Consider the following 25214-nt stretch of genomic DNA (forward strand, 5'->3'; position numbering starts at 1 on the left):
AGGGCTGGGTTTGCCTGGAAGGTCAAGCAGCACTGGCAGACATGTACAATCAAATATTCTTCCTTTTTTAGCTCCCAGAGGAAGAAGAGGTTGGAAGAAATTTTATGCCGTGCTTAAGGGGACCGTCCTTTATTTACAAAAGGTAACCACGGGGGACTCCCCCCTTTGCTGTCTCCAGAGCAGTCATGCAGCCACACACCCAGGCAGAGGTGAATCCATGTCCTAACTCATGCATGGACATTGACAGAGCTCCACCAGAAACCAGAGCTGGAGGATGCTCTCATCTTTGGTGGTGGTGTTCATGCTCAGGGCACCATTCACAGCCTCAGAGGGAACTCTGGAGGAGGAAGAATGAAAGAGGAAACACAGATTTCTGCAGAAGGATCCCAGCAAGCAGGGGCTCTTGGGGAAGGTGAATGAACAGATGATATGGAAGAGGTGAAATAGGATGTTGGGGAGAAATGAAATAGGAAGGTGAAGAGGTGGAGCATCTGACCAGTCTTCTCCTGCCTGGAGTTTTATTTGCTGGCATAGATCTGATTATGCACAGGAAGCCAGCTGATGTAATATCTCTGGGTTTCACTAAAGCTTTTGGTACTGTCTCTCACAGGATCCTTCTGGACAGAATGTCCAGCACACAGCTGGATAAACTCATCCTGTGGTGCTGAGCACTTGGCTCATGGGTTGGGCACAAAGGGTGACAGTGACTGGGGTGACATCAAACTGGTCACCTGTCACTAGTGGGGTTCCACAGGGCTCCATCCTCTGCCCTCTGCTCTTCAACAGCTTCCTAAATGACTTGGGCACAGGACTCAAGGGAATACTAAGTTTGCAGGCAATCCTAAACTGAGAGGAGCTGTTGAGTCCCTCAAAGGAAAGGCCCTGCAGAGAGACCCTGACAAATGAGGGGCCCAGGCAATCATGACTGTATGAAGTTTAACAAAGGCAGTGCTGGATTCTGCACCTGGGACAGGGTAATCCTGGATGCACACAGAGACTGGGGAATGAGAGGCTGGAGAGCAGCTGTGGAAGGGGACCTGGGAGTCCTTCTTGATGACCAGTTGAATAGGAATCAGCAGTGCCCTGGCAGCCAGGAGGGACATCTGTGCCCTGAGGACATCAGGGCCAGCATTTCAATAAGGCTCTCAGACAGGCTGGGATTGTTGGGGGGTCCTGTGCAGGGCCAGGAGCTGGAGTTGGTGGTCTTTGTGGGTCCCTTCCAGCTCAGAAGATTCAGTGATTCCATGGTTCTATGCTGAAAATTTATATTCTTCAGGACCTTGATGACCTGGCTCCTTCCATGGGCTGTCAAGTGACACTTGGTGCCTCTCTCCATCTCTGTTCATTGTGTAGCCTCCTCCAGTCAACACAAGTGCAATTCCCAGGTCCTTGTGGGACACGAAGTCACCATGGAATAGCTTCCCTGAATGCTCTAACATTCAGCTCTCTGGCACTTGGATGCTTGGAGGATTTGCTGGAAAGTCTTTTGTGAGGAGACTGGATAGGGGCTCACTTGAATGTCAATGTGAGGCAGCCCAGGATGCCAAATGTTCATCATCAACATAACCCACTGAACTAGCCTGAGCTACCTGAACAGCACATGCTGTGCAGTAACCCACTGAACTCACCTTGCTGGAGCAGCACTCCCCGTGGGTAGATGCTCCTGCCTCTTGCAGCATTATCTCCACAGCAATGAGAGTAAACAAACAGTGGATTATATAAGAGAGGCAGAAAGGTCCTGGGGGCAGCAGGAGTGATGACTCAGAGCTCGTAGCACACCTCCATGCCTCTCGTGTTTCACCAGGTCCTGTGGCACACGTCAAAGGCCAGCAGAAATCTGGCAGCAGTGGATCCTCACTCCCAGTGTGAGTTGCTCTTAGCCCAGTGGTGTTTTTGCAGCTGTGCCACTCTCTCCTGCACCTTAGGGAAGCTGCAGCACATGGGGGAAAGCCCAGATCTCCTTCAAGCCAGCAGCACTCTGCTCACCCCTCAGTCCTTGTCTCATTTCACATTTTCACATGGAGTCCCCCAGAGTCCTCATGCTGACCCGTGGCTTACACATGAGGATTTAACTTGTGCAGAGTTACCATCAGCATTTCACTGTATGACACTTTTTCTGCAGGGGAAAAAAAAAGACATTTCAACTATCACAGAACCATTTGGATCTAAATGATTTTTCTACCAAGGGCTTCTCTTGGGATGAGTCTGCTGAGAGGGTGTTGTATATTGAGAATGAAATACCCATTCAGGATGGAATTTTCTTCCCTGGCAGCAGAAGGAGCTGTGAAGCCAACACTGAATGTCATTGCTGGGGCAGAGGGGGTGGAGGTTCTCTGCTGTACAAGGCTTGCAGCAGTAACCACTCATTAACAAAGTTCATTATGTTTGTCTGAGGTGTTCAGGATTTAAAAAGAGAGCAAGGATGAGGCTGACGTGGCAGTGAGGAGATCAATGCTCTTATCTCAATGACCTTCAGGATCAAATGGTTCAGAGACTGAGGGCTTTCTTTATGGACAAGGACTGCAGGAACAAAACAGCCAAGATTTGGCTGTGTTATGAAAGTGTCTGATAAAGAAGAGCCATGACTGATGTGTAATTAGCAGGAGGGACCAGAATTGCCAAGGATGCCCCAAGGAAGTAGCATTTGGAACAACAACAAAAATAAACCGAAGGAATGTTTGGGCAAAGGATTTGGGGAAAGAGGGGTTTCTTACTCCTGAGCTGCTGCCAGACTGTACTGTAATCCTCTCCAGGGAATTCCTTGGGCTTGGCTATAGACAGCGTCTGTCAGGCTTGCAGAGACAGGACAGAAGGATGAGAACATGAAGACAAAGTCCTTGCCCTGTCACTTGCAAACATTCCCAGCACCACAACAGAGAGTGGATAAACATCCACCTGCCCTGTGGATCCTTGGTGTCATTTCTTGCCTTCAGGGGTGGTTTGCAGAACAAAGGAATTGCACAATACAGGAAGGAAGTGGTGTGCCAGCCTCCCAAACTCTCAGCAGAAGACAACTGCAGATAAACATAAGGTAGAACCTTGGCTGAGCATAAATCAGCGGGGTGAGATTCTCTGATGAGAAGACAGAGAAAGGAACTGCTTCCAGAAGCACCTGATGTCATGGAGCACAGGTTCAGCTTGTTCCACTTTTCTGCTCAGACCAAATGAAGGATCTAGGCTTTAATAGTAAATTCATGTAAGTTGAACAGGGAACTCCATTTGGTTTTGAGGAGCAAGTTGAGTATAAATAAGACTGAGAGGTAGAGGGAAGGTGGGAGGAAGGAGGGGCTGGATAGGTGGGTGTATAAAAAGGAGGAATGGCCAGATACAGAGAGAGGTGGACATAGCACAGGCAGAAGGGTGGGTGGACAGGTAGAAGTCAGTCTGACAGAAGCAATTTAGGCAGCAGCCATAAGCCTGATGAAGAGATGTCACATGTCATTGACTTGCTGGTGTTAATTGCTGGATCAGCATGTTCCAGCACAGTCTGCTGAAGCAATTGCTTGATCCCCTAAAGGGATGCAGCAGAGTCTGGAGGATGAAATGCAGGCTTGGGAGCAGGGCACACCTCTCCTGTGCACTAATCTGCTATGGGCACTGACTCATTCCATGGCCTTTGGCAACTTACTTCACCTCTGTGAAATGGGGATAATAACCCTTAATCACCACACACAGAAGGGGGTTAAGAAAAATGATGGAGAGCTATAAAGCATGAGGTGCTTTTACACAGAAGTGCTTGAAAGGGTGCAGGTCTTCCCACAGGTCCTGTCCCCAGCCAGGAAGAGGTTCCCAGCAAGCCCTGAGCCACAGGTACTGTCCCATGCAGGCAGACCCTTGCTGGGTGCTCTAAGACTGAAAAGGGCACAGGGGTTCATTTTCCTGATTGAATGGTTTGGTTAGGATGGTAGATGTGAGGTGAAGAAAAGAAAGAAGAGGAAAAGCCACTCACAAGCCAGAGCATGAGGAATATCTGTCAGTCCATGTCCACATTCCCAGCACTGCCCAGGACTGGCTCTGAGGCCAGAGGAGAGGGCAGCAGAACTGATACTCTGGGCTCTCCCACCGCATCCAGGTGCCCTACAAAGGCAGGCACAAGAGCTTTTGTCTTTCCTTGGCAAAACAAGCTTTGAGATTAGTTGTGGATCTGCTCACAGGGGTAGGCAGCAGGGGACAGTGACCCAAAGGCACCAGGATCCCCCAGCATTATCAGCCAAATGTGCCATTGTGACCACCTGGCATTGGGATGAGGTCCTGGAAGAGCCATCCCAAGCAGGGAGCCTCCAGCACTGCTCACTCCTGTGAACAGCAAGGCAGAGAGAACCTGCTTCATTCAGCCTCACCTTGATTTACTGGGACCAGCATTAGAAAAAGAAGATTGGATTTTTCCTTCCACCAGCATTGATGCCTGAGAGCCTGAAATCCACGGAGGCAATACTTGATGATTCCATTCAAGATGAGGACCTGCATTAGTCAAAGCACTCAGCAGCTGTGGCAGTTTCCTCTTGTCACACGCCATTAAGCTGGGCTCGTTTGCACTGTATTTTCAGAAAGCTTATTTTGAAATAAGAGATCATGGGCAGCACAGCCAGATTTATTCAAATCCAGAGAGCTTCAGCCTCTGAAAAATATCTCAAAATGAAACTCTCTATAATACATAAAGCCCGAGCAGCAATGTCTTCCTCAAGCAAATATTTCACTTGCAGTGGGGTAACACATTAGGTCTTCACAAGGCAAAGCATTTGTTTTTCTTTGCAGAAAAGGCTGACAGCCCATTCCTCTGGCTACTGAAATCACCACGATGGCAAAGTCATCTGTACTGCCCACCTGAGTGTCTCCCCAAGCACAGGATGCCTGCAGCACCCAGCCTTCCTCTGCTGGAAAGCCAGGGCTTTCCTCTGGGATTCATCATCCCCAGGATCCCGTGCCAGACACTTGTGGGTGGGCCCATGGCACTTCTTTGTACCAGGCCAAGTTTCATTTGATGATGAGCATAGTATGGCAACCAATCTCCTCCTGGACAGGATGATTGCTTTGAAAAATTGAGGGAAGAAAGACTTCAGAAACATCAGGAGCAAGAGCTGGGTGAGCCACATTCGTGGGCTGGGGACTGCTGGTCCTCAGTGCACTCAAGAGCAGCAGAGGGGAAACCTTTCTGCCCCTGCAGCAGAGAACAGCCCCACTGCCCAGGCTTACCAACCCAGAGGCTGCAGCACAGCTTTTCCCTCAACAGCTGCATTTGTACCACTGGGACATGGGAAGCAGGAATCAATCATCTTTTTGCAAATCTGCACAACAGTTCTGGCTTGGAAGCTAAGGAAGGCTTGGGATGTATAGACCATCATCACCAGACAGACCTGCCCTGGTGCTGACAGCCCAGGGCAGTCAAGGAAAGCAAAATATAGAGCACATTAATCCTGTAGCACTGTAATCATCAGGGCAAGGCAGGGCCTTCCAGGGACACCCTGTCCTGGCATGGCCTCTAACATGGCTGGGGTGGTGGTTTGCTTTAGCCAGGGCCAGGTTCTTCCACCAGGCTCTTTTTTCACCAGTCCATGCATCCATCTGTCCATCCCTGCCATCCCACCATCCAACTGGTTGAGCTGGCAAGGGTGCAGAGTGGGAGGCAGGATACTGCATTAAGTCACTGGGAAAGTAAAAGGGTAAACAGAGGATTGACTGAACATTTTTTCCTAAAAAGTGCTGTGCCAAGATCATCATTTCAGAGTCCCATGTTTGGTATTTTCTACCTTTCTATGAAATATAAATACATGTAGCTACTGCTGCATTCCCTACTTGTGTGAAGTGGAGGAAGCAAAGCAGGAATACAGGGAATGCTGCTGCAATTTGCAAGTGTCAGGCTACTGAATTACAGGGGAGACCATGCCAAAGGAGCCTGTGCACTAAAGGGAGACCAAAGCTGGTTCAGGGGGCCACTCTCAGACTGGCAAGTGCCCATCAGGCCCCTCACCTGTACAGAGGTGCACTGGCTGCAGGGGTGCTGCTGCTCCAGGGCAGCCTTCCTCCACACAAGGCTGTAGTGATAGATCAAGGAGGAAAGGGTTTAAACTGAAAGAGGGGAAATTTAGGTGCATATAAGGAAACAATTTTCCCTGTGAGGGTGGTGAAGTCTTAGCACAGGTTGTTCAGAGAAACTGTGGCTGCCTCTTCCCTGGAAGTGTCCAAAGCCAGGCTGCATGTGGCTTGGAGCAGCCTGGGATAGGGGAAAGTGTCCCTGCCCATGGCTGGGGGTTGGAATGGGATGAGCATTGAGGTCCTTTCCAGCCCAAACCATTCTATGAGTCTGTGAAGATACAGCACCAGAGCAGGTGCTCGTTGATATCCTCTGCTGACTGGGAGTTGCATCCTGGTTTGAGCTCTGCACTGTGGGGGAAGCTCTGCAGAAACCTGGCCCTGCTTTGTGCCTCCCCACAAAGCCTCAGGCATGTGCTGTGTTAGAAATAACTATTGATAATTATGTTTAAAACTTTCATCTCCTTCTTTACATCTTGCCAGTGAACTTAATGATGGAAGCAGTTGCCAGATGTTAATTATTATCATTATCAGCTCCTAGCATTTACTGTACAAAGCAGTGCTTTTCCTGGTCTCGGCACTCTGTGATTATAGCACAGGGAGAAAGGCAGGTTCATTAAAGCATCCCACAAATGTTAGTGTTGTCATTATCCAATTAACGTTCCTCTTCACAGGATGAATATAAACCTGACAAAGACCTCTCTGAAGTGGATCTGAAGAACGCCATCCGCGTGCACCACGCCTTAGCCACAAAAGCCTCTGACTACAGCAAGAAGTCCAACGTGCTCAAGCTGAAGACAGCAGACTGGAGAGTCTTCCTCTTCCAGGCCCCGTGAGTGCCAGCCCTCCCTGCAGTGCCTGGGTGGGCAGCCTGACCTCCGACCACTGCCAGACTGCCTCGGACCTGGCCAGGCCAGCACACGCCTTAGGGGGCACACCTGGGGGGAGGAAGGGGCTGAGGGTCATTTCTGCAGGGCTGTGCAAAGGATTGGCTCATGGGTCACAGTTTCTTGGTAGCTTTGTGCCAGTCCTTGAGGTCCTTCCCAGCTGTCACCAAGGCAGGCTGGGCAGGATGGGCTGGTGTCACTCTAGGACACAAAATAAAACAACACAGACACTAGATTCTCCAAGGTGAAAAAGAGGGAAGGTTAATTCTGATTCCAGCATTTATAGATTTCCAAAAGTGACAGTGGATTGGAGGGTGACAGTGCCACCTCTCCACTGTCCACACTGTCCTTGTCCACACTGGACAAACCAAAAGTCCATCAAATTTCTTCTCCTCCAGAATAGAATGCAAAACAATAAGTATTTACAGAAAAGCTTGTGAGAAGGTTTGTTACAAGAATGTAAACATCAGAAGGCTCAGAAGGACTCAAAAGAACAGGGTGACAGGCTGGGATGTGCAGGGCTGAGTGAAAGGGCTCCTCTTGCTAACTTCTGTTGGTGTATTCGGGAAGGGAGAGCATCTCTGTGGGGCAGGTGATGGTTCCCCTTGTCAGCTTTTGATGGGGAGGCTGTCTAAAGCTCCTTAAAGCAGTCTCCCCAGCCAGGGTAGATGTTTTACCTGAGTCCATTGCTGAGGAATGTTATGGTGTTAGTAAGTGTCAAGTGTGATGAAGTCATCTTCTGTCTTATGTTTTTCATGTCTTCTGCTGAGAGAGGTGATGCTGTTTGTGGGGCTGGGGTACTAATTTCTGCAGCAAACACCCACTTGAAGGGTTGGGGGAGCAGTGTCTGGACAGATTTGATGAAGGACCCTGGGCAGTGTCTCACAAATGGCAGAAATGACATCCTGCTCTGTGGAACCTCTGCTGTGTGGCTCTCGCTCTCCTAAGAGCTGGACATCCTTGGCTCTGGCCTCTCCACAGCTCCTCAGGAATGCAACCAGAGCTGATGAGGAGGGCAGGACTGCCCTGGCTTGGAGAGGCAGACAGCAGCCCTGAGATCATCAGGGCACTGTAGAGGGGCCAGTTAGACAGTGCTTCCCCCTGTTCATAACCTGGCACAGCAGTGGCATCAAAGCAAGGCCACCGATGGCCTTCCTGAGCATGGGTGGCTCCAGGGCTCTTGTCAGCTGTTGTCTGGTCCTGGTTCAAGAGCATTTATACACTCCCTTCTCTTCTCCCCTCCTCCATAACAGAAGCAAGGAAGAAATGCTCTCCTGGATCCTGCGGATCAACCTCGTTGCTGCCATTTTCTCTGCTCCAGCCTTCCCAGCTGCAATCTGCTCCATGAAGAAGTTCTGCCGCCCGCTCCTGCCTTCATCCATGACCAAGCTGTGCCAGGTAATGTGTGAGAGAAGGAGTGCTGGAGGGGTGCCCAGTGCTCAGCAAGCCCTTCAGCCCAGGGTGAGCCTATCTGCAGCTCCCCCTGTTCCTGCCTGATGGACACACTCAGGTGCTCAGTGCAGGAACAGAGGAGTGGGGTGGGCAGCTTGGACAGATGTGGAAAGTCCTGGCCTGTGGCCAGTGCTCCTTTTGCAATGGCTATAAACAGCCCTATGCACACACCTGCCTGTTGGTTCTGGCTTGTTCATTGTTTTTTGCCCATCACATCCCAGCACCTTCCTTTGCTGGAGTGGAAACAGCAGAATAGCTCCAGAGTTGGTGCTGCTGAGCCCAACAGCCCAGGTTTACATCATGGCACCTTCTTGTTTCTGGAGCTCAAAACCCACAGACAAAAGGGATGTCTGAGTTCCAGTCAGTAGGGAAAGCTTTGGAAACAAGGGGGCACAGTGCACCAGGCTCAGCTAACCAAGAGCAGCTGCCATCCAAAGAGTGGCTTTCGTTTCCCTTTCCAGAGAAGACCCCAATGTGCCTTAGCATTTCCAAAAAGTAGGGACACACTGCCACTGCCCCCCACCAAAGGGGGGGACAGCCTGAAATGTCAGGGCAGAGGCACAGCTGCTGTCTGCTGAGACAGATGTGGCCAGATGGTCACCTTTGTCAGAGCCCAGATGGGGAGGGTACTTCTGTCTCTGAAAAGAGCAGGATGAGCAGCTCGTGGGACAGCACTGCTGCTGCCTGGCTGGTACAGGATGTATGTTACAGGAGCATTCTGTGCTTATGATGCCAAAGATGCCTCAGTGCCAAAGAAATCCACTCTTGGCACTTGAGATACCTGAGCTTTGCTCTTACTCCAGTACCTGTGTTTGAGCTGCTCCTTATCAGATGAATTTGCAAGTGCACAGCACACCTTTGGCTCCAGCACAGTGGCTGAGCTCAGCCCTTGCAGAGAGAGCTCCCCCAGGCACAGGCAGGCGGAGCACTCGGGTGCTGCACTCCACGTTTTCATACCTGACACGCTTCTCTCGGCAGGAGGAACAGCTGAGGTCTCATGAAAATAAAATGAAGCAGATTGCAGACGAATTAGCAGAGCATAAATTACATCCTGTAGAGAAGAGCCTCAAGTCAAAAGAGGCTGAGGAATACAGACTCAAAGAACATTACCTAATATTTGAGGTAAAGGAACTTTCATCTTTTCTGTGATGAATGGTACCTTGGCTGATTGAAGAGAGCAGAACTCCAGAGTGGGTGCTGTGGGTCTGGGAGAGCATGAGAGGAGAGAGGAGGACAAGGGCTCCCAACTGGATGGGGGTCTTGGGGCAGCAACAAGCCTCACTGTTTTGCACTGAAGCTGAAAAAAGAAATAAGAGCCATTTCTTTCCCTTTCTGATTTCTAACCAGGGGAGGGAAAAACTGACAAGAGAAAGAAAGTCTTCCTTTACTGTGCCAAATTTTGACATTTTCTCAGGTCCCAAGTACGACAGTGGTTCAGTTCTCAGTGTGACTCAGTCTTTTTCAGCAACATCAATAAAAAGCAAAGGGAATCCCTGGGAGAATTAATCCTGTTTTGCTGCAACTATTTTTGTAAATAAAGCCAAACCCAGTGTTACAGCTGATTACAGACCCTTTGAGGATGCAGGTACATAAGTTTTAACTCCCTGTAAAGTCTAAGAAGCGTTTAATTGTGGAAGAAACGTGGCATCTTGTTCCATTGAGAGCTGAGCAGAAGATGTGGTTCATGCCATATAGGTGTCAGTGGGAAGGAATTGCTGGAGGCCTCTAGTCTTGCTTCCAGCAGGAATTTGGATTATTCCTAGTCTTAGCCCAGACTGAGTGTGCCATTTAGTGGCCGAGCCCCAAAAATCACTAAGGATGGAAATATCCCTCCTTCCTCATGCCAGGGCTGCACCATCCTTTTGTGTAACACCCAGCCTGATTCTCCAAAGCCACAGCTCCCAGCTGCTGGTTCCCTTGTCTTTGTACCAACTTTCCAAATAGTTGCTGCTGCCTCCCTTTTTCCAGCCTCTGGTTTTGGATGCCTGCAGAGAAGTCTCTGTCTGAGCTTTTCTCTGGACTGCCTTTTCAGTCCTCAAGGAGAAGCTGGCACTTCCAGGGCATAATTCATCTCATCTGTCTTATGAGATGTGCTCCAGAAATGCTTGTTTCTTTGTGCTGACAAAGAAGCCAGCACAGGCTGCTTCTGAGGTGTTAAGAGAAAGGATGGGTATTACACAAGCCCTCAAAAAGATCCCATCTAGCACTGGAACAGAGGATCCTGGCAGAGAGGATGCCTCCCTTTATCCTGTGCTCTGTGAAGAGCACTGGGGACACAACTCAGCAGCAATAACTGAACCACTGGATGGAAACAATGACAAGCAGCAGTATTTTAACCAATCAAGGTGAGCTCCTAAATCAGGAAGCAGCAGGTCTGTTGGTCTCACTTTGCCCCCAGTATCCTCCTTATGCAATCACAGTGTCAGCCAAGACCTGTAAAAGCAACTGGAGAGTCCTACACAGACCCACACCACCTTTCTCCTCAGACCTTCAAACAATCAGTCTTTGCACAGAGCAGGCAATGTGCTGGGGTTGAATTTGTGGGGTGTGATTAGTGATGGCATGGGATGGGTTTTCCTGCAGTAGCTGATGGAATTGTTCCTGCGTGCCACACACACGTGTGCGTGCCTGTCCCTGTTCCCAGGCTCTCTGTTCCCTCTTTCCCTGCAGAAGAGCCGCTATGAAACGTACATCAACCTGCTGTGCATGAAGATAAAAGTGGGGACAGATGACCTGGAGAGGATCGAGACCAGTTTCTTCAAGGTGGAAGCCGACGACATCGCTTTGCGGAAGACGCACTCCAGCCCTTCCTTGAGCCAAGGGCACATGTCCATCAGCTGTAAGGCAGAAAAGGACATTTTAGAGCAGAACACTTAACAAGGAACATGTGCACGGGGGGATGAACCGGCGATGCTCTGCGCTCCTGGACTTAGATTGATGAGCACAATTTTACTTAGGAAATTATACGAGCAAAACTGTAGACATGTATGACATGGGGATTGCTCTAGTGAAAGAAATCAAAAAAGCTTTAGTTGACACTCTCTGACAATGCTCTGGCATTTCAGCATCATCTCTTCTTCATTCCCAACTGCACCAGTGGCTTTTCTTTCCCTCCTGCTGCAGCCTGCACAACAAAGGGATATGCTGGTTCTTCAAGGGCTGGGTTGCTCTTTCCTCCACCAGCCCTGTCTCTCTCCTTCCCTCCCTGGATCCCCAGCGGTTCGTGGTCACAGTCCCTGGCAGTGCAGGAAACTGAGCTGAGACGACGTCTGTGGCACCACCAGCGCTCCCAGAGAAGGGCACAGGGTGGCAGGGGCACATCCCTGCCCCACGAGGAGCACGGTGTGACGGGACGGGTGTCGTGAGCTGGTCACCGAGCGGGCGAGAGGCACCTTCAGCACGGCCACGTGGGAATGTCACCTGCCCCTGGCAGGAGAAGCCTGAAGGGTCCTCTGTCACCTTACCCCTTTTTTATATATATATATATATACATATGAATATATATAAATAAATATATATATATAAGGAAACTTTAACCTGGGTTTTTAACCTCAGTGTGCAAGTGAAGGCAAGCTGCCTGGGGAAGACACTAGGGACGTGGAGGGTCTGACCAGCCCACCAGGATGTTCTAAAAAAAATGGAATAGCTGTGTATCTTTTTTGTTTCTTTTTTCTCCTTTTTTTACTCGAATGGAAATCCCACCTGGCTTTGCTGTGAAACATCGCTCTCCCATTCCTGCTTATTCAGACAAACTGCCCCAGTGGCTGCCAGTTTGGCAACCAGGGGATCCACCACTCTGGGTTCGAGGCACAACTGGAGCTGTGTGCAAGCTCCAGTGGAACCTTTGTGTGCAGGAGTGATCCCCCTGCCCGTCCCTGCTGTATTCCTCCATCCTGCGATGCACATGCTGTACTCTTTTAAGTGGGAATTGTGTTTCTGTTCCTTTCTGCTGTCTGTGGTCCAATGATTTACTGTTGTGCTGAAGTGACTCCTCTGCATTTCAATGCCACGACTGTCCTCCCACACTTTATTTATTTCACTGTTTCGTTTGATCCTTTATCTCAGATCGCTTTTCTTTCCCCTAGGTGTGTTCACAGTAATCAAGTTCCAGCTTTGAAGGATCTTGTAGCTGCTAATTACAGTCATTTATTGTTTATATTTTGCAGCATTTTTTAAACAAACAAAATTAGATTTATTTGGACCTTCAATGTTTGAGAGCCTATGGACTACTGTTTTCCATGATGGTTCATGACACTAAAAACCTCTTCTCAACTTAATCGCCTCTTCTTTTATCTCTGTTTCTTTGTACAGTTTGATAGTTTATTTGAAATGATGCACTAAGAATCATGTAAAAAAAGAATAACAATAAAACAATCTGTTGGTAAAGAGAATTGGTCTGAAGCATCGTTCCACCATGTGCTGGATTGATCCCAGATTTCACAGTACCAGAAGGTCGGGCTGATTCAGATATGCACCAGCACCTGATGCAGAGAAGCCAGGATCCTATGGACAGACAGCATCAGAAAACATGGATTCCTTTCCACAAGTGTGTACCAGCCCACCCATCCTCTTAGATGGCCCTGGAGCAGGTGTGGATAGATGGGCTGCTTTGGGAGCACATTGAAGTAACTCCTCCCTCCTCCTGGTGCATCCCAGGTGTGTCCATCCACATACAGCCTAGAGATTTATGGGAGCAGAAAGGTACCAAGCCCTGCATTGTGACTGGAGATGTTCTCACAACGATTCCCAGAGGAGTCTGCGGCTGTTCCTCCAAGGCATCCTTGCTTTTGTGCCAGGTATTGTACAGACATTCCTCCACTGGAGACCCCCAAGATGTTCCTGCTCGCATGAAGTGTCTGGTGCTGAGACTCTCACAGTGGAAGTCCAAGGGAAACCTGGGCCCAACTCCTTGTCTCCAAAATCCCAGGTAATATTTTGTATTTCAGTCTTCCCTTTCTAAGCATCCCTTTCAGTGGCAGTGACATCTCCAGTGTGTTTGAGCTGCCACCAAGAGCAGCTCAGCCCCCTGGCTGAAGGTGCCACTCTGCCATCCTCAGCTGGGATGCAGAGAAAAGAAAGATTGCAAAGTCTCCTCTGGGCAGCAGGAAAGAGACTCAGCTGATGTCAGACAACACTTGGTGAGACAGCTCAGAGTATTAAACTTGCTCTTGCTGAGTACCTGCAGTTTGCCTCGTGCACAAGTCCTGATACAGGTGGATCACAGGTGCATGAAAATGTCTTGAGAGCATCTTACCTACATGAGGGCGGAGCCAAAAATGCCTTGTTGACCAATCCACAGCCTCAGCTTGTGACTTGGAAGAAAATTGATTTTTTTCATCCCTTTTCTCCCTTCTTGTTGGTCAAGGACCCAGGCACCCACCACTAACCGGGAAGAACAGCATCTCAGAGGAATTAGGCAGCCACATCATGGAGTTACTCAGATGCACTTTCTGCACATCCCCAGGCAGTGCCAGCCCCTCCAGCAGGCACCACGACTGCTTTGGGTCTCACACAACCTCACCTGGCAGTGGTGGTTCAGCTTGACCTCCCTGCCAGGCCACCTGCCCTGCAGACAACCACATTCCTTTTAGGGACTTCTGTGTGGGGGAGACTTTGTGACCCCAAAGCCAGGATCCAGCACTCGTCCCCTGCTTGTGCCACACATCTGTGTCAGGAAAGCAACTCCTTGCCCTCTGGGAAGGGCACTAAAGGCACCACGCATGCAGAGGAGAGCTGTCAGGAGGCTCTGGTGGCTCCCCCACCTGTGAAAATTGCTGTAAAATATTTACGGCAAAACCCTAGGAGCACGCACGGCTGGAAATGAGGAGTCTAAAAATAAACCAGCCAGGGAAAAAAGAGAGATGCAGGCTTCCTTCAGAGGCAATTGGAGAGAAAATTGAAGTAGCGTAACTGCCTCTAAATATAGAACACAATTATGGGAATCAAGGGGCACGTTTAACAAAAAAATCACCACAAAGAATCCTGAGGCTGCCATGGCTCAGAGCTACTGGTGTCTCAGCAGATGCAGAACATCACAGATCCCTGCAAACCACGGAGCAGGGAAATATCCCCCTGTGCAGGGCAAACCCACAGCTCCTCTCCAAGAGAGATTCCTGGTGGGGATCAGCTGCATTGAGCACACCCTGAGATGTGGCCAAATGGTTGTTCTGCAGGGAGACCCAAGAGCTGAACCTTCTTGTAGTGCAGATGCTGCTGTGCCAGCCTTGGGGGGGCTTCTCCATGAGTGGAGCTCACAGATCCCGAGGAGAGCCAGGCAGGGAGATGGGGCTGCTTTGGGAAGACAAAGGCACCCAATCTCTCTCTTCCATGTGCCTGGTTTCCCCAGAGATCAGCCTTGGTGATCATCCACACGTGTCCCTTCCAAGGGTGGGGTGGGGTCTTCTCTGCCCTTTCCTGTCCATCTCACCTTGCTCTGGGAGCCACTGGAGGAGCTGAGATGGATCAAAGGCAATGGGGATCTGGGGCATGGCCCAAGAGGAACAGGACAGTGGAGAGCTGCACTGCTGCCTTTGTCCAGCGAGGCTTGGGGCTGCACAGATGTGGGGCACGATGCGCCCAAAGGCAAATGTCACCCAAATCAGGACTTGACCCCACCACCTTTATCCCAGGTCTAACATTTTTGTTGGGTGACATGGGCAGGAGGGCAGGGTTCTTCAGCCTTTAACCTTCTGGGAAACCAGTGCTGAGATGCCTTCATTCAGGGTGAAGTGCTGAGCCCTCTGGTCTGTCTGGAGGTCTCACAGAACAGGCAATGAATGTTTGGGGTGGCCTGTGACACAGCTGGGTCAGCTCCAGGACAGTGGGCATCCTGGGGGAGTCGGAGCAGGAGAAGGCCAGGCTGTGGGTGTGCTTAGCCTGGCCTCCAGCATGGGCAGCACAGTGAGGGCTGGGCAGGTCTCTCACAGCTCTGGGCATTCATAGAATTATAGAATGATTTGGGTTGGAAGGGGCACTAAAAATCATCTAGTTCCATCCAGATCAGTCAGTTCCAGCCTATCCCTTTCAATAGGATTGACTCACTGTAACAGATCCCTCTCTTGTGGAGTTCAGCTGGGGCTTTTGGATACCTGTTCATGTCACTGAGCAGGAGCAGGGGAGTGAGTTCTGAGCTGGGTGGAGCCACGGGTGCCACCTCAGGGACTGTGCTCCTGTGCCCACACCACACTGTCAGTGAATCCCTATGTGGGATAGCCAGAGACACAGATTTCCCATGGAGGAGCTGAACCAGGGACCTTTGTGGGTGGGTCAGCACTGCACGGCAGCACTGCACTGCCAGGGGTGGACCCAACACATCTCCACTTCACTCAAGTCACTAAATAGGTGCCAGGTCACAGCACATGCCATGCATCCTGACCTCTCTTGGCACATCTGGACACTAGCATGGTTCAAGTGAATGGGGATCTCCTGATCTGCAGTTGGAGCAGGAATGGCACCCCCAGAGATGTGTGGGGAGCATTCACTCACCTCAGTGGGCCTCCACTCCTGAGCCCTGCAGGGAAGGTGAAATGTCCATGCCAGGAGAAAAACACCCACTTATGGATCTTTATGGGCATAAGGATCTTTACTGAACCAGAGCATCTCTCGTGTGAGGAAGGGATGAGGGAGCTGGAACTGTCCAGCCTGGAGAGGAGAAGGGTCAGGGCAGCCTCATCCTTGTGTATAAATACCCAATGGATGGCAGTGAAAAAGAGGGAGCTGTACTCTTCTCAGCAGTGTTCAGGACACAAGGCAATGGGTCTAAAATAGTAAATGAGGCAAAGGGTCCAAATCAAAAATTAGTAAATCCAGTTTGTGTGGGAAATGGATTTGTAGAGAGTTTTCAGGGTTTGATAGAAGGCCTACACAGTATGAATCTGTATGCAAAGATAAAAATGCCAGTTTGAATACAAGAAGAAGAGTTTTTGCTTTGAGAGGGACAAAACAATGGCAGAGGTTACCCAAAGAAGTTGTGGTGCTGCCATCCCTGAAGATACTCAAACCCTGACTGGACACAGGCCTGGGCCGCTGAGTCTGGGTGAGCTGGTGGAGCAGGAAATGTGCAAGAAGTCTCTTCCAGCCTCAACCAGTCCGTGATTCTGTGTATGGTGCCTGTCACAGCTCCCTGTTTGCCCCACATAGGGCCTGAGATTAATGCAGCCCACAGCTTGTTATTTCTTATTTTATTTATAATATAAAAAATGTTCAAGTGTTAAACAGTCAAGAGTTCTGACATTCAGACAATCCAGAGCAAACTTTGACAATCATCTTATGACAAATTAGCAGAGTTTTCTATCTGACCCCATCACGGGTGAGGAATAGAGGGTTTAGTTACTTTATTGCTAAAAGTTAAATGAAATAATACACTGTCAATTGTTGTATTATCTTCTCAGTCACAGCTTCACCATGCATCCAATCTACAGTATCTGAAATGCAAAGGACATGCAGAAGTAAAAATATAAAAAGAAAAAAGTCAGGCTACAATGTAAACAGGTTTGCTGCAGAGAACTGAGGAGAGGGGGGCACTTCCACGGGGGATGCTCTGCCGCCGGGACACGCAGGACTGTCTCTTTGCGCCACAGAGCCGACGGCCAGAGCTGCTCCGGGTTTGGGGACGCGACGTCCGTCACCGATGGCAGGAGGTGACGGTACCAACTGTCCTTACAACACGTGGCACGGCCGTGGGGACAATCCGCTCGCTGGGCCCCCCAGCAGGGCCCTGCCTAGCCACGGCAGCGGCGACAAGCGGAGCCCAGAGCGCTCGGGGTCCTGCTGACCCCTGGGCACATGGCCTGGCGCCGTGTCCAGGGTGACACGCGGCCGTCTGCGCCACGGGACCACCCTGTGGGTGTCCCCTGGCAGCCCAGCCAAGGGTGTCACCCAGGACACCACAGCTCCAGCCATGGCTGCACCGCTCAGCTGAGGGACGCCGCGGCCAGCACGGCGCCGGGGCGGCCACGGGCACCGCGGCTGAACGGGGCTGGCTCAGCCACCCGGATTCAAGGGGACGTGACAGGTGTGATCCACCATGGGCACAGGGCTGTCTGCCTGGCTTCACTACAGACCTGTGCCAACCCCACTCCAGACCCACCGGTGAGATGGCCAAAGGTTGAGAGCTATATTGTAAGGGCTGCTGCTGCTGCGCGATTTCGTTTTATCTTCCTACCTGTGTGGCAAAAGAAATGTTATTTCTGCATTTCAGCACAGTGCTGTTGGGTTTCTTTTTCTCCTGATTTAAGCGAAATTACAAGTAGTTTACAGGGCAAGACAGATCCTCGTTAGACATGATAATGGAAATGCTCCCACTCATGTCCTTAATGTGTGTTTAAACAATACTTTAAAGAATAAGATCATTAATAGCAGGGTACGGGGCAAAGTGGCAAGGCTGTTTTCTTCCAACAGAAGAGCGCCCTTGTGACAGGTTGTCTCCCAAACAAAAATCTATGACCTTAAAAATGCTACTGAAACAGAATCCTCGGCATGAATCCCAGCACTAGCATACAGCAAAAGGCACCACGATAGTTTTGTTTTCTATTTTTAAGTAGTCAAAAATTGGCCCACTTTTTTTTTAACTTTATTGTTTGTTTTCTTTTCTTCTTCTTTTTTTTTTTTTTTTTTTTAACTTTTTTTTCTCGGAAGCTGTAAATCAAGACATTACATATAAATAGAGATTCCCTATAAAAAAGTCATTGTCGTTAGCTATTATAAGACAACTTTGCTAAAATGAAAATAAAACATTTTTATTTGTTATATTTTTTGTTTTTCCCTCTTTTATATAAAATAAAAATATTTTTATTTTTTTGTTCTGTTCTGTCTCGTTCTGCGGTTTGTGTGGTTTTGTCTCGCCCTCGGCCTCCCTCCTCTCGGCCTCCTCCACGCGGGTCGCCCATGCAGGAGCGCGGGAGGCGCCTAGAGAGGGTCGGGGTCCGCTTTGGGCGCCACGTGCGCCAGGCTGCCGCGGCCGCCGTCGCCGTGCGCGCTGTGCCCGCGGCACGAGTAGTGAGTCCGGCTGTCGCCCGGCCGGTGCAGCGGCGGCGACTCCGCGTGCGCCGCCTCATTGTTCTGAGTGCTTAGGAACGGCGTGCTCTCGGCCACCAGCTCCTCGTCAGACTCGCTGTAAGAGGCGCTGCTCAAGGAGAAGGAGTCCCGGACGGCTCTGGCTCTGTGAGGGATGTGCCCGTTCAGTTTGGATTTTTTCCACCGCCTGTTGCTGCTGGCTGTTTTCTTTGGCTGCTCTAGCGCTGTGACGTACTCCTGCGTCGTCTCGTACTCGTCGTCCTCTGTGATGCGGAAGGGGCTGGAGGGCAGGCTCCCCATGCTGTCGTTTAGGTAGGTCTTCCTTTGGTAGTAGCTGTCGTACCTCTGCGTGTCCTGGAAGGGGAGCTGGTACCGCCGCAGGAGGGGCTGCTGCTCCTCCACACGGAAGCTGATGGGGGCCGCCGGCGGCAGGGACACGGCGTGCGCCGAGTTGGGGGACGTGATCTCGAAGGTGGGCACCTGCGTGGTCATCGAGTAGTGGAAGTCAACGGGCGACAGGCGTGCTGGTGTGGTCAGGGCCGACACGTACCTGAAAAAGCAACACCTCTGTTTGGACACCGAACAGCCCAAAAAGCACCAGCTGAGCCCGCGCTTTGCTGAACACCTGGCCCAGGGACCCAGGAGGCCTCCTGTAAGACCAGAATGCAACAAAGAAGTCAGAGGAAGGTGGGAGTCCCAGTAGCTAACGTAATCCACGCATGTGAATTACCAGGAGCTGCATGCCGTCTCTGACTGCCATGGGAGACAAACACATGGGGTGCCACCTGTAAGAACTGTGTCTGGGAGGGCTGTTGGGGTCCACTGCGGCTAGCTATGGACCCCAGCCCACACAGTCTTACACAGACCTAAGCAAAAGACTGGAAGAGCTCTTCCCCATGTGGGAACCTACATGGTACATTTATTTCCAAGGCGGGCAAGAGGCTGTGGACTTGGGGTGGGAGAATTTATACCCTGAGGAATGGGGCGCAGAGGAGGACCACAGCCAATGAGAAACAAGTGGGGAGGGGCAGGGGGAAGGACTGACCAGGGAAGAGACCATCAGGGAGTACTGGGGACTGGGGTGGGTGAGGGAGAAACCATGTGATAGGAGAGGGGGAAGAACAAACCACATGATACAACATAAACTGTTCAGTGCAATATAAAGACTACTCTGTGCAAATCTCTAATAACCCAGTGCAAAACAACAACTAAATAAACTATTTAGTGCAATACAATAGCCTCCAGTGAACCTGCTCATGGAGGTTCTCCTGGGGAATCAGCTGGAGGGACCTTGCACTGCTGTGCCAAGGGAGGCTGAGCTGCTGGCTTCAATGGGCAGCATGTGCTGAGCATCCCCCAAACTGCTTCTCCCGAGGGACTCGGTGCACAATTCCCACTCTGCATCGCTGCAAACCCTGCAGCATCTCCCAGCAGGCTGAGTCATGGCTTCACTGCCTCTCATCTGCCTGACAGCTGCTTTCTTTTCCCTCTGGAGCTGCCAGGCTTGTCTCTGAGGAAGGTCCCTGGAATTCCCTCTTCCTACCCAGGCCACAGATGGGGAAGCCCTGGGCATTGCTTTCTCTGACTTAGCAAAAATCTCGTGTCTCAAAAAGCCATCCAAAAAGCCATCTACCACTTTCATCTGCTGTAGTGAAAACATCATTGTGGTCACTCAGGTCTGGTCTAGCCCCTCTCCCTAGCCCTTTCTTCAGCATCGCCTCTTTCTAAGGAGCAGGCCTTGTTTCCTCTTGATATTCCCAGTGGTATCTCTGCCCAATTCCACCTGCCCAGGCTCTCTCACTCACCCAGGCCTTTTTACTCGTGTGTGTTGTGCTGTACGAGACCTCCATAGGAGCTGGGTCAGTCTGCCTGAATGGACCAGGGACTGGAATGAGAGCAGGAGATGCTGCCTTTCTCCTTTGCCCCATGGATAAGTTCCACCGCCTTGAAGGGGAACTGCCCAAGAGGGGCAATGTGGCCACCAAGAGTCACTCATGGCCACCTGCAAAGGGCTGGAACAAGGGTGGAGATGTGCCTCTGCTCCATGAGGAACCAGACGGGAAAGAGGACAACTGCTGCTGCTGGTGTCTCAGCTCTGCATTTGTATTCCTTGAAGGCTGGGTCCTACCGAGTCCTGTCCCAAGGCTGTGCCCACGTGCAGCACCTTCTCTCCTGGCCATCCAGGACTGTGCTGAGGACAGACACCTTTTCCCCAAGCACCTGAGAGCCAGACGCTGCTTGGCAGCCCACCAAGCTGCCCAGGTATTCTCCCAGCCAGTTTTTCTCTACAGTTGCTGACTGCAGCCAGGCATATTCCACACCCTTCATCCCTGTGCTCCAAACCTACGTTGCCACCAGGGTGCAGACCTGGCTGCTGCCCGACCAGAGTGGCCTCCTGGGGGAACTGGGCTTCCTCTGGCAGGACCAGGCCTGGAGTTTCCCAATTATACCATGGCACCGCCACTCTAAGGCTGGCAAAGGCGAACGTTTTTGGGCTCGGCAGAGGCATGGCTTGCCTCGGCTGCGCTGTGGTGGCAGCGAGCAGTGGGGTCTGACCTCTCGCTGTGGGGCGAGTCGCGCAGGGAATCCACGGAGTCGCGGTACTGCGTCGTGGGCCGCCGCTGCTCCTCGATGCAGAAGGTGGCCCCGCGGCGAGCCCGCGCCTCCACGCACGCAGGGCTGTTGCATTTACTGGTTCCCACCGAGGACAGCATTATCCCAGACTGGGAATCTGAAGTCAGGCTCTCTGTTCGCTCCAAGCTCCAGGTGTGGCTTTCATGTCTGTGGAGCAAAGCCCATGCGGACAGTGAGCAAGGAACCCCCACCCAGCTGTTCTCCAAAGACACAGGCACTGCTCACGCTCAGCTCTGCACCTCTGCACTGCTGTCCCCCTTCTCCCTCCCTCTCATTAGGATACATCTGGCCAGGGAAGCCCAGATTCCAAGCCCTACCTTTGATTTGCCATTCTTTGCTCCTTCTTGGAGATGCCATTAGAGGACAAAGGAAGTAAACCAGTGCAATAAGCAGGTATGTATCCCACCACGGAGGAATACATGCCTGGGAGCAGGATGGGACAGCCTCTGGAGGGAGGCCAGGGCAATTCTGCTTTGTGCTTGCAAAGTGTTCTGGGTGTGGAATAACACATTGGCTATGCCAAGGCAAGTCAGCCAAGTTCCTTCAAATGTGGCACCTGCACTGCCAAGTGACAGCCCCTTTGGAATTGCTACCAGAGAGGAGCCAGGAGAAGCCACTCAAAATTAGCAGAACAAAGTCTTCCAAAGATTTTGGCAGGAAAACACTTTCAAGGTGCTAGACAAAGACCATGATGTGCTGAGCAGCTGCAGCCCCAGCCTTGGTGCAAAGAGAACATCCCACGAGGACTCACTGGGGATGCACAGGGCCACCTGCACACTGGGGTCCCACCAGTGCCACGGCCACCACGCTGATCCCCACCATTGCAGAAATACGTGATCCATGGGAGCAACCCCTCTCAACTCCCAAACTCCAGATGGAGCTGCGTGGGTGGAGGATTTTGGGTGGGGGTTTACAGAGGAGAGCAGCCCTCATTAAGATTTCCTAAGAACTTGTTAATTATTGATGGCTCCAGGCACATGCTCATTTATAACTTCAAACAGCGTCCTCATTAAAGGCACTGATGGAGTAAAATGGAGCCTGATTATGCCAGTAGTTTGCCTCTGGCATGACTTCAAGAAGCACCTGCTTGCTGCACTTGACTCAGGAAAATGAGGTGGCAGGTAGCCATGACCAGAGGCTACCCAAGGTAGGTGCCTCCCTACAGCTGTCATGAGCTAATGCTGCCCTCCAGACACATCTTTGTGTCTTCAGAGGGTGCCCAGGGATGGCCCAGGCCTTTTAAGTGAGCATGGAAGGCCAGCAAGGTGCAGCTCTGCAGGCACAGGAGCCTCTGTGCACCTGGCTCAAGCTTGCACACACCTAGCCAGGGCTGGGCTGAAGAGCATGAATGCAAAAAAAACTGGAGAACATATTGTCTAGCTCATGAGGAGTGGATTTCCCTGGAAAAAATAATTATTCCCAGCCAATCAAGTCATTCCTGGCTCCCTCTCTACTTGCTGGAGGTATAGCCTGAGGAATCTGGGGAGGAATTCACCTGAAAATCCAAGTTCAACATCTGAAGCTGATCTTGTCCATTGTAACTGAGAGTACTTGCTCAACCCTGAGGAATGCCTGGACCCTAAGGAAACCTGCCTGGAGCCATCTGTGAGCTTCAGCTGAAAGAATTCCTGCACTCCCTGATGAATGGAGAAAACCCCATCAGGCTAATGAAGGACATGAGCCAGGCACCTATCAAAGGCAAGAGATCTCCAAGGAAAACCCCTGTCACCTGCTGGAAGAAGCACAACAGCTGTCTAAGAGGAGGAACTGGAACATCCAAGCTCAAAACAGCACAGGACTTTCTTTAGAGCATTTGAAAGAAAGACTTTTTTGGACATCATAAGAATAGGGAGGTCTGTCTGCAATTTAAATGTTCTAAGAAACCTTGAGAAGATTTGGGTTCCAAGCCATGGTTTTTTCCCCCCAGAGGTTATTTTGAAATGAAAACAAAAAATATGTCTCATCCTTTGTCACAAAGCACTATTGGTACTTTCCTGCTAGACCAAGTTTTCCAAAAAGCTTCAGAATGACTTCCAGTGAAAGAGGAGCCACCACCTGAGGTGGAGGCTGATAAATTGCACAGGAGCATTTTCTTTCTGGTCAAAGCCCGTGACTTCCAAGTCAGACCTTGACTCTGAGGAAGCAATCAAAACATTTGATGATATTTTGTGCAGTTTGTCTCCCACAAGGCAAATACATTCTAAACATGAAACACATAACCCCATGTGTGCTTAATGAAGTATTTCAGAGGGCCGCAGACACAAGCTGCTAAACCTTTCCTACACTCATCCTCCCATTTGGGTCTGTGCAAAGCATGGAAGCACAGGCTCATTTCCTCCTGTTTTCCAGCTATCTCAGTGCTGCAGGATCCTGCTGGCACCTCCCTGCAGGTCAAGGAACACACTTTTCCACACCTCTCACTAACCAGCTGTGCTTGCAGAGTCCTGCAGGGTAGACATGGCTTGTATGCCACTACAGAGCCAAACATCAAGTGAAAACAGAAAGGGAGGTGAAAGAAAAATCTTAGAATCTCACAGCAAAAAGCAGGACAAGGTCCAGAGAAAATGGTATATACATCACCTCTGGCTGGAGGTTGGAGTGGCTGTGGAGCAGTGATGGGACGGGGAGCAGGAGTGACTTCCCGAAAAGGTTGTCTCTGTTTCCCTTCGGATCACGTGCTCAGTGGCAGAAACATTCTTAGAAATATACTGCAAAATAAGAAAAATCACACAGATCAGCCACCAGCCTGTGAATGCTGCCAAAGAAAAATTTAGCTGGCCTGATTATTTCTGGTGAAGTCGGTGAGGACTGAGTGAGCCCAGAAGCTCTGCACCCCACAGGAAGGGACAAGGAGGGTGGAGGCTTTTCTCTGCCTCTTCACTTTGAACACTGGGAAAGGGTTGTGGCACAGGGATTGCAGAAGGGTTTGGAGAGCCAAGGGATTCCCCAAAGGCCAGTGGTACCCTGTGTAGCTACTGAGCAGAGACACATCTCTGCCCACAGCTGGCTACACCCGACCGACTACCAGCAAAAAGAGAACAACGTGAAATCTGTCAGAGGTGTGAGTCCTACTGAAACACCAGATGTGATCCAAATATTTATGCTGAGATATTCCTTCATCTAACAATCAGCCCTGCTTCTCACAGGGGCACTGAGCTCTCTGTCAGTACTTCAGGGCCAGGGGCTGTGGTTCTTAGAATTCCTTTTCTCCTTCCTTCATGGTTGGGATCCAACCTAGCTAAATTTTAATATCCTAAGGCTGAACCAAAAGAGTTTGCAGCTGATTGATTGGATTCATTTCTATCTACTTCTTGTTTGCCTCTGCCTCCCCCTTCCCTTTTTCTGACCCCTTTCAAGGCCTTGGTCCAGCAAGGCACTTCAGCCCATTGATGGCCCTTGAGTTCATGGGGTTTGATGGGAATCTACGACTGAAGTCATGAGAGTGGCTGAACTGCCCTCTGGATCCTGTCCTAGAGAGACTCAGATTGTTCTCACTGGTGTGACAGTGGCATCCCACCAGGACAGAACCCCTGGCATGGTCAGGTGGGCTGGTGGACAGCTGACCACATCACCCTGATGTGTTTCACCACGGTGACTCCGGTCACTGCCATGCTGATCCCCTTTGTCATCTCACCAAGTGGGACTTGACAGGATAGCATAATAAACAGGAAACATTGGGAACATCTCTCCTAATGGAAATCAGGGTCACACTTGATTATTCAAAACAAGCCTATCCCAAATGCCCGAATCTCATCCTGTACTTCAAAGCAAAATCACATTTCCCTTCAGATGTTGGTTTTGGAAATGTTTCTATGCAGAATCTTTCCCTTTGCTCAAGTTTGTTCGCGCTTTGCCCCTCACACACAGGCACACGGGTGTGTGAGGATACACATCCACATCAAACCCCTGGCAGAATACAGCCCCTCAGGAGCATGCAGGGAGATGGAGGCAAAGGGTCTTACATCAGCCATTTGGATTTCCTCAGGATCCAAACGAGGATGGCTTGGCCCGTTCGCAAGGCTCCGGTTTTGATGAGCAGGACACATGTTCTGCCGCAAGTGGTTATGCATTTGTTTTCTTTGTTTCCTTTACAACAGAAAAAATCTATTAGGAACCTCTCTCAAGGGGCTCTGTGCCTCCAGAGATGAAAGAGAAGGCAAATCTTCAACATGTGAATGTTCCAGTAGTATTTGCAGA

The 25214-nt window shown here is 50.5% G+C and overlaps 2 protein-coding genes across 4 annotated transcripts in view; one reads left to right on the forward strand and one right to left on the reverse strand.

Annotated features, from left to right (window-relative positions):
* The window catches only part of PSD2 (pleckstrin and Sec7 domain containing 2), a 34823-nt gene extending 22079 nt beyond the window's left edge, over positions 1-12744 (forward strand). Inside the window, exons 10-14 of the mRNA XM_059860267.1 lie at positions 72-142; positions 6705-6862; positions 8171-8315; positions 9348-9491; positions 11040-12744. Of these exons, the coding sequence (XP_059716250.1) occupies positions 72-142; positions 6705-6862; positions 8171-8315; positions 9348-9491; positions 11040-11246 (725 nt within the window). The 3' untranslated portion in view covers positions 11247-12744. The remainder of the gene's footprint in view (positions 1-71; positions 143-6704; positions 6863-8170; positions 8316-9347; positions 9492-11039) is intronic.
* A 3790-nt stretch (positions 12745-16534) lies between these two features.
* The window catches only part of NRG2 (neuregulin 2), an 86193-nt gene continuing 77513 nt past the window's right edge, over positions 16535-25214 (reverse strand). For all 3 annotated transcript variants that reach the window (XM_059860157.1, XM_059860156.1, XM_059860158.1), the window contains 4 exons: positions 24980-25103; positions 23598-23725; positions 20940-21164; positions 16535-18933 (listed from right to left, as the gene is read on the reverse strand). In XM_059860157.1, the coding sequence (XP_059716140.1) occupies positions 18276-18933; positions 20940-21164; positions 23598-23725; positions 24980-25103 (1135 nt within the window). In that variant the 3' untranslated portion in view covers positions 16535-18275. The remainder of the gene's footprint in view (positions 18934-20939; positions 21165-23597; positions 23726-24979; positions 25104-25214) is intronic.

The sequence above is a fragment of the Haemorhous mexicanus genome, chromosome 15 (assembly GCF_027477595.1).
Source record: "Haemorhous mexicanus isolate bHaeMex1 chromosome 15, bHaeMex1.pri, whole genome shotgun sequence".
NCBI lineage: Eukaryota > Metazoa > Chordata > Aves > Passeriformes > Fringillidae > Haemorhous > Haemorhous mexicanus.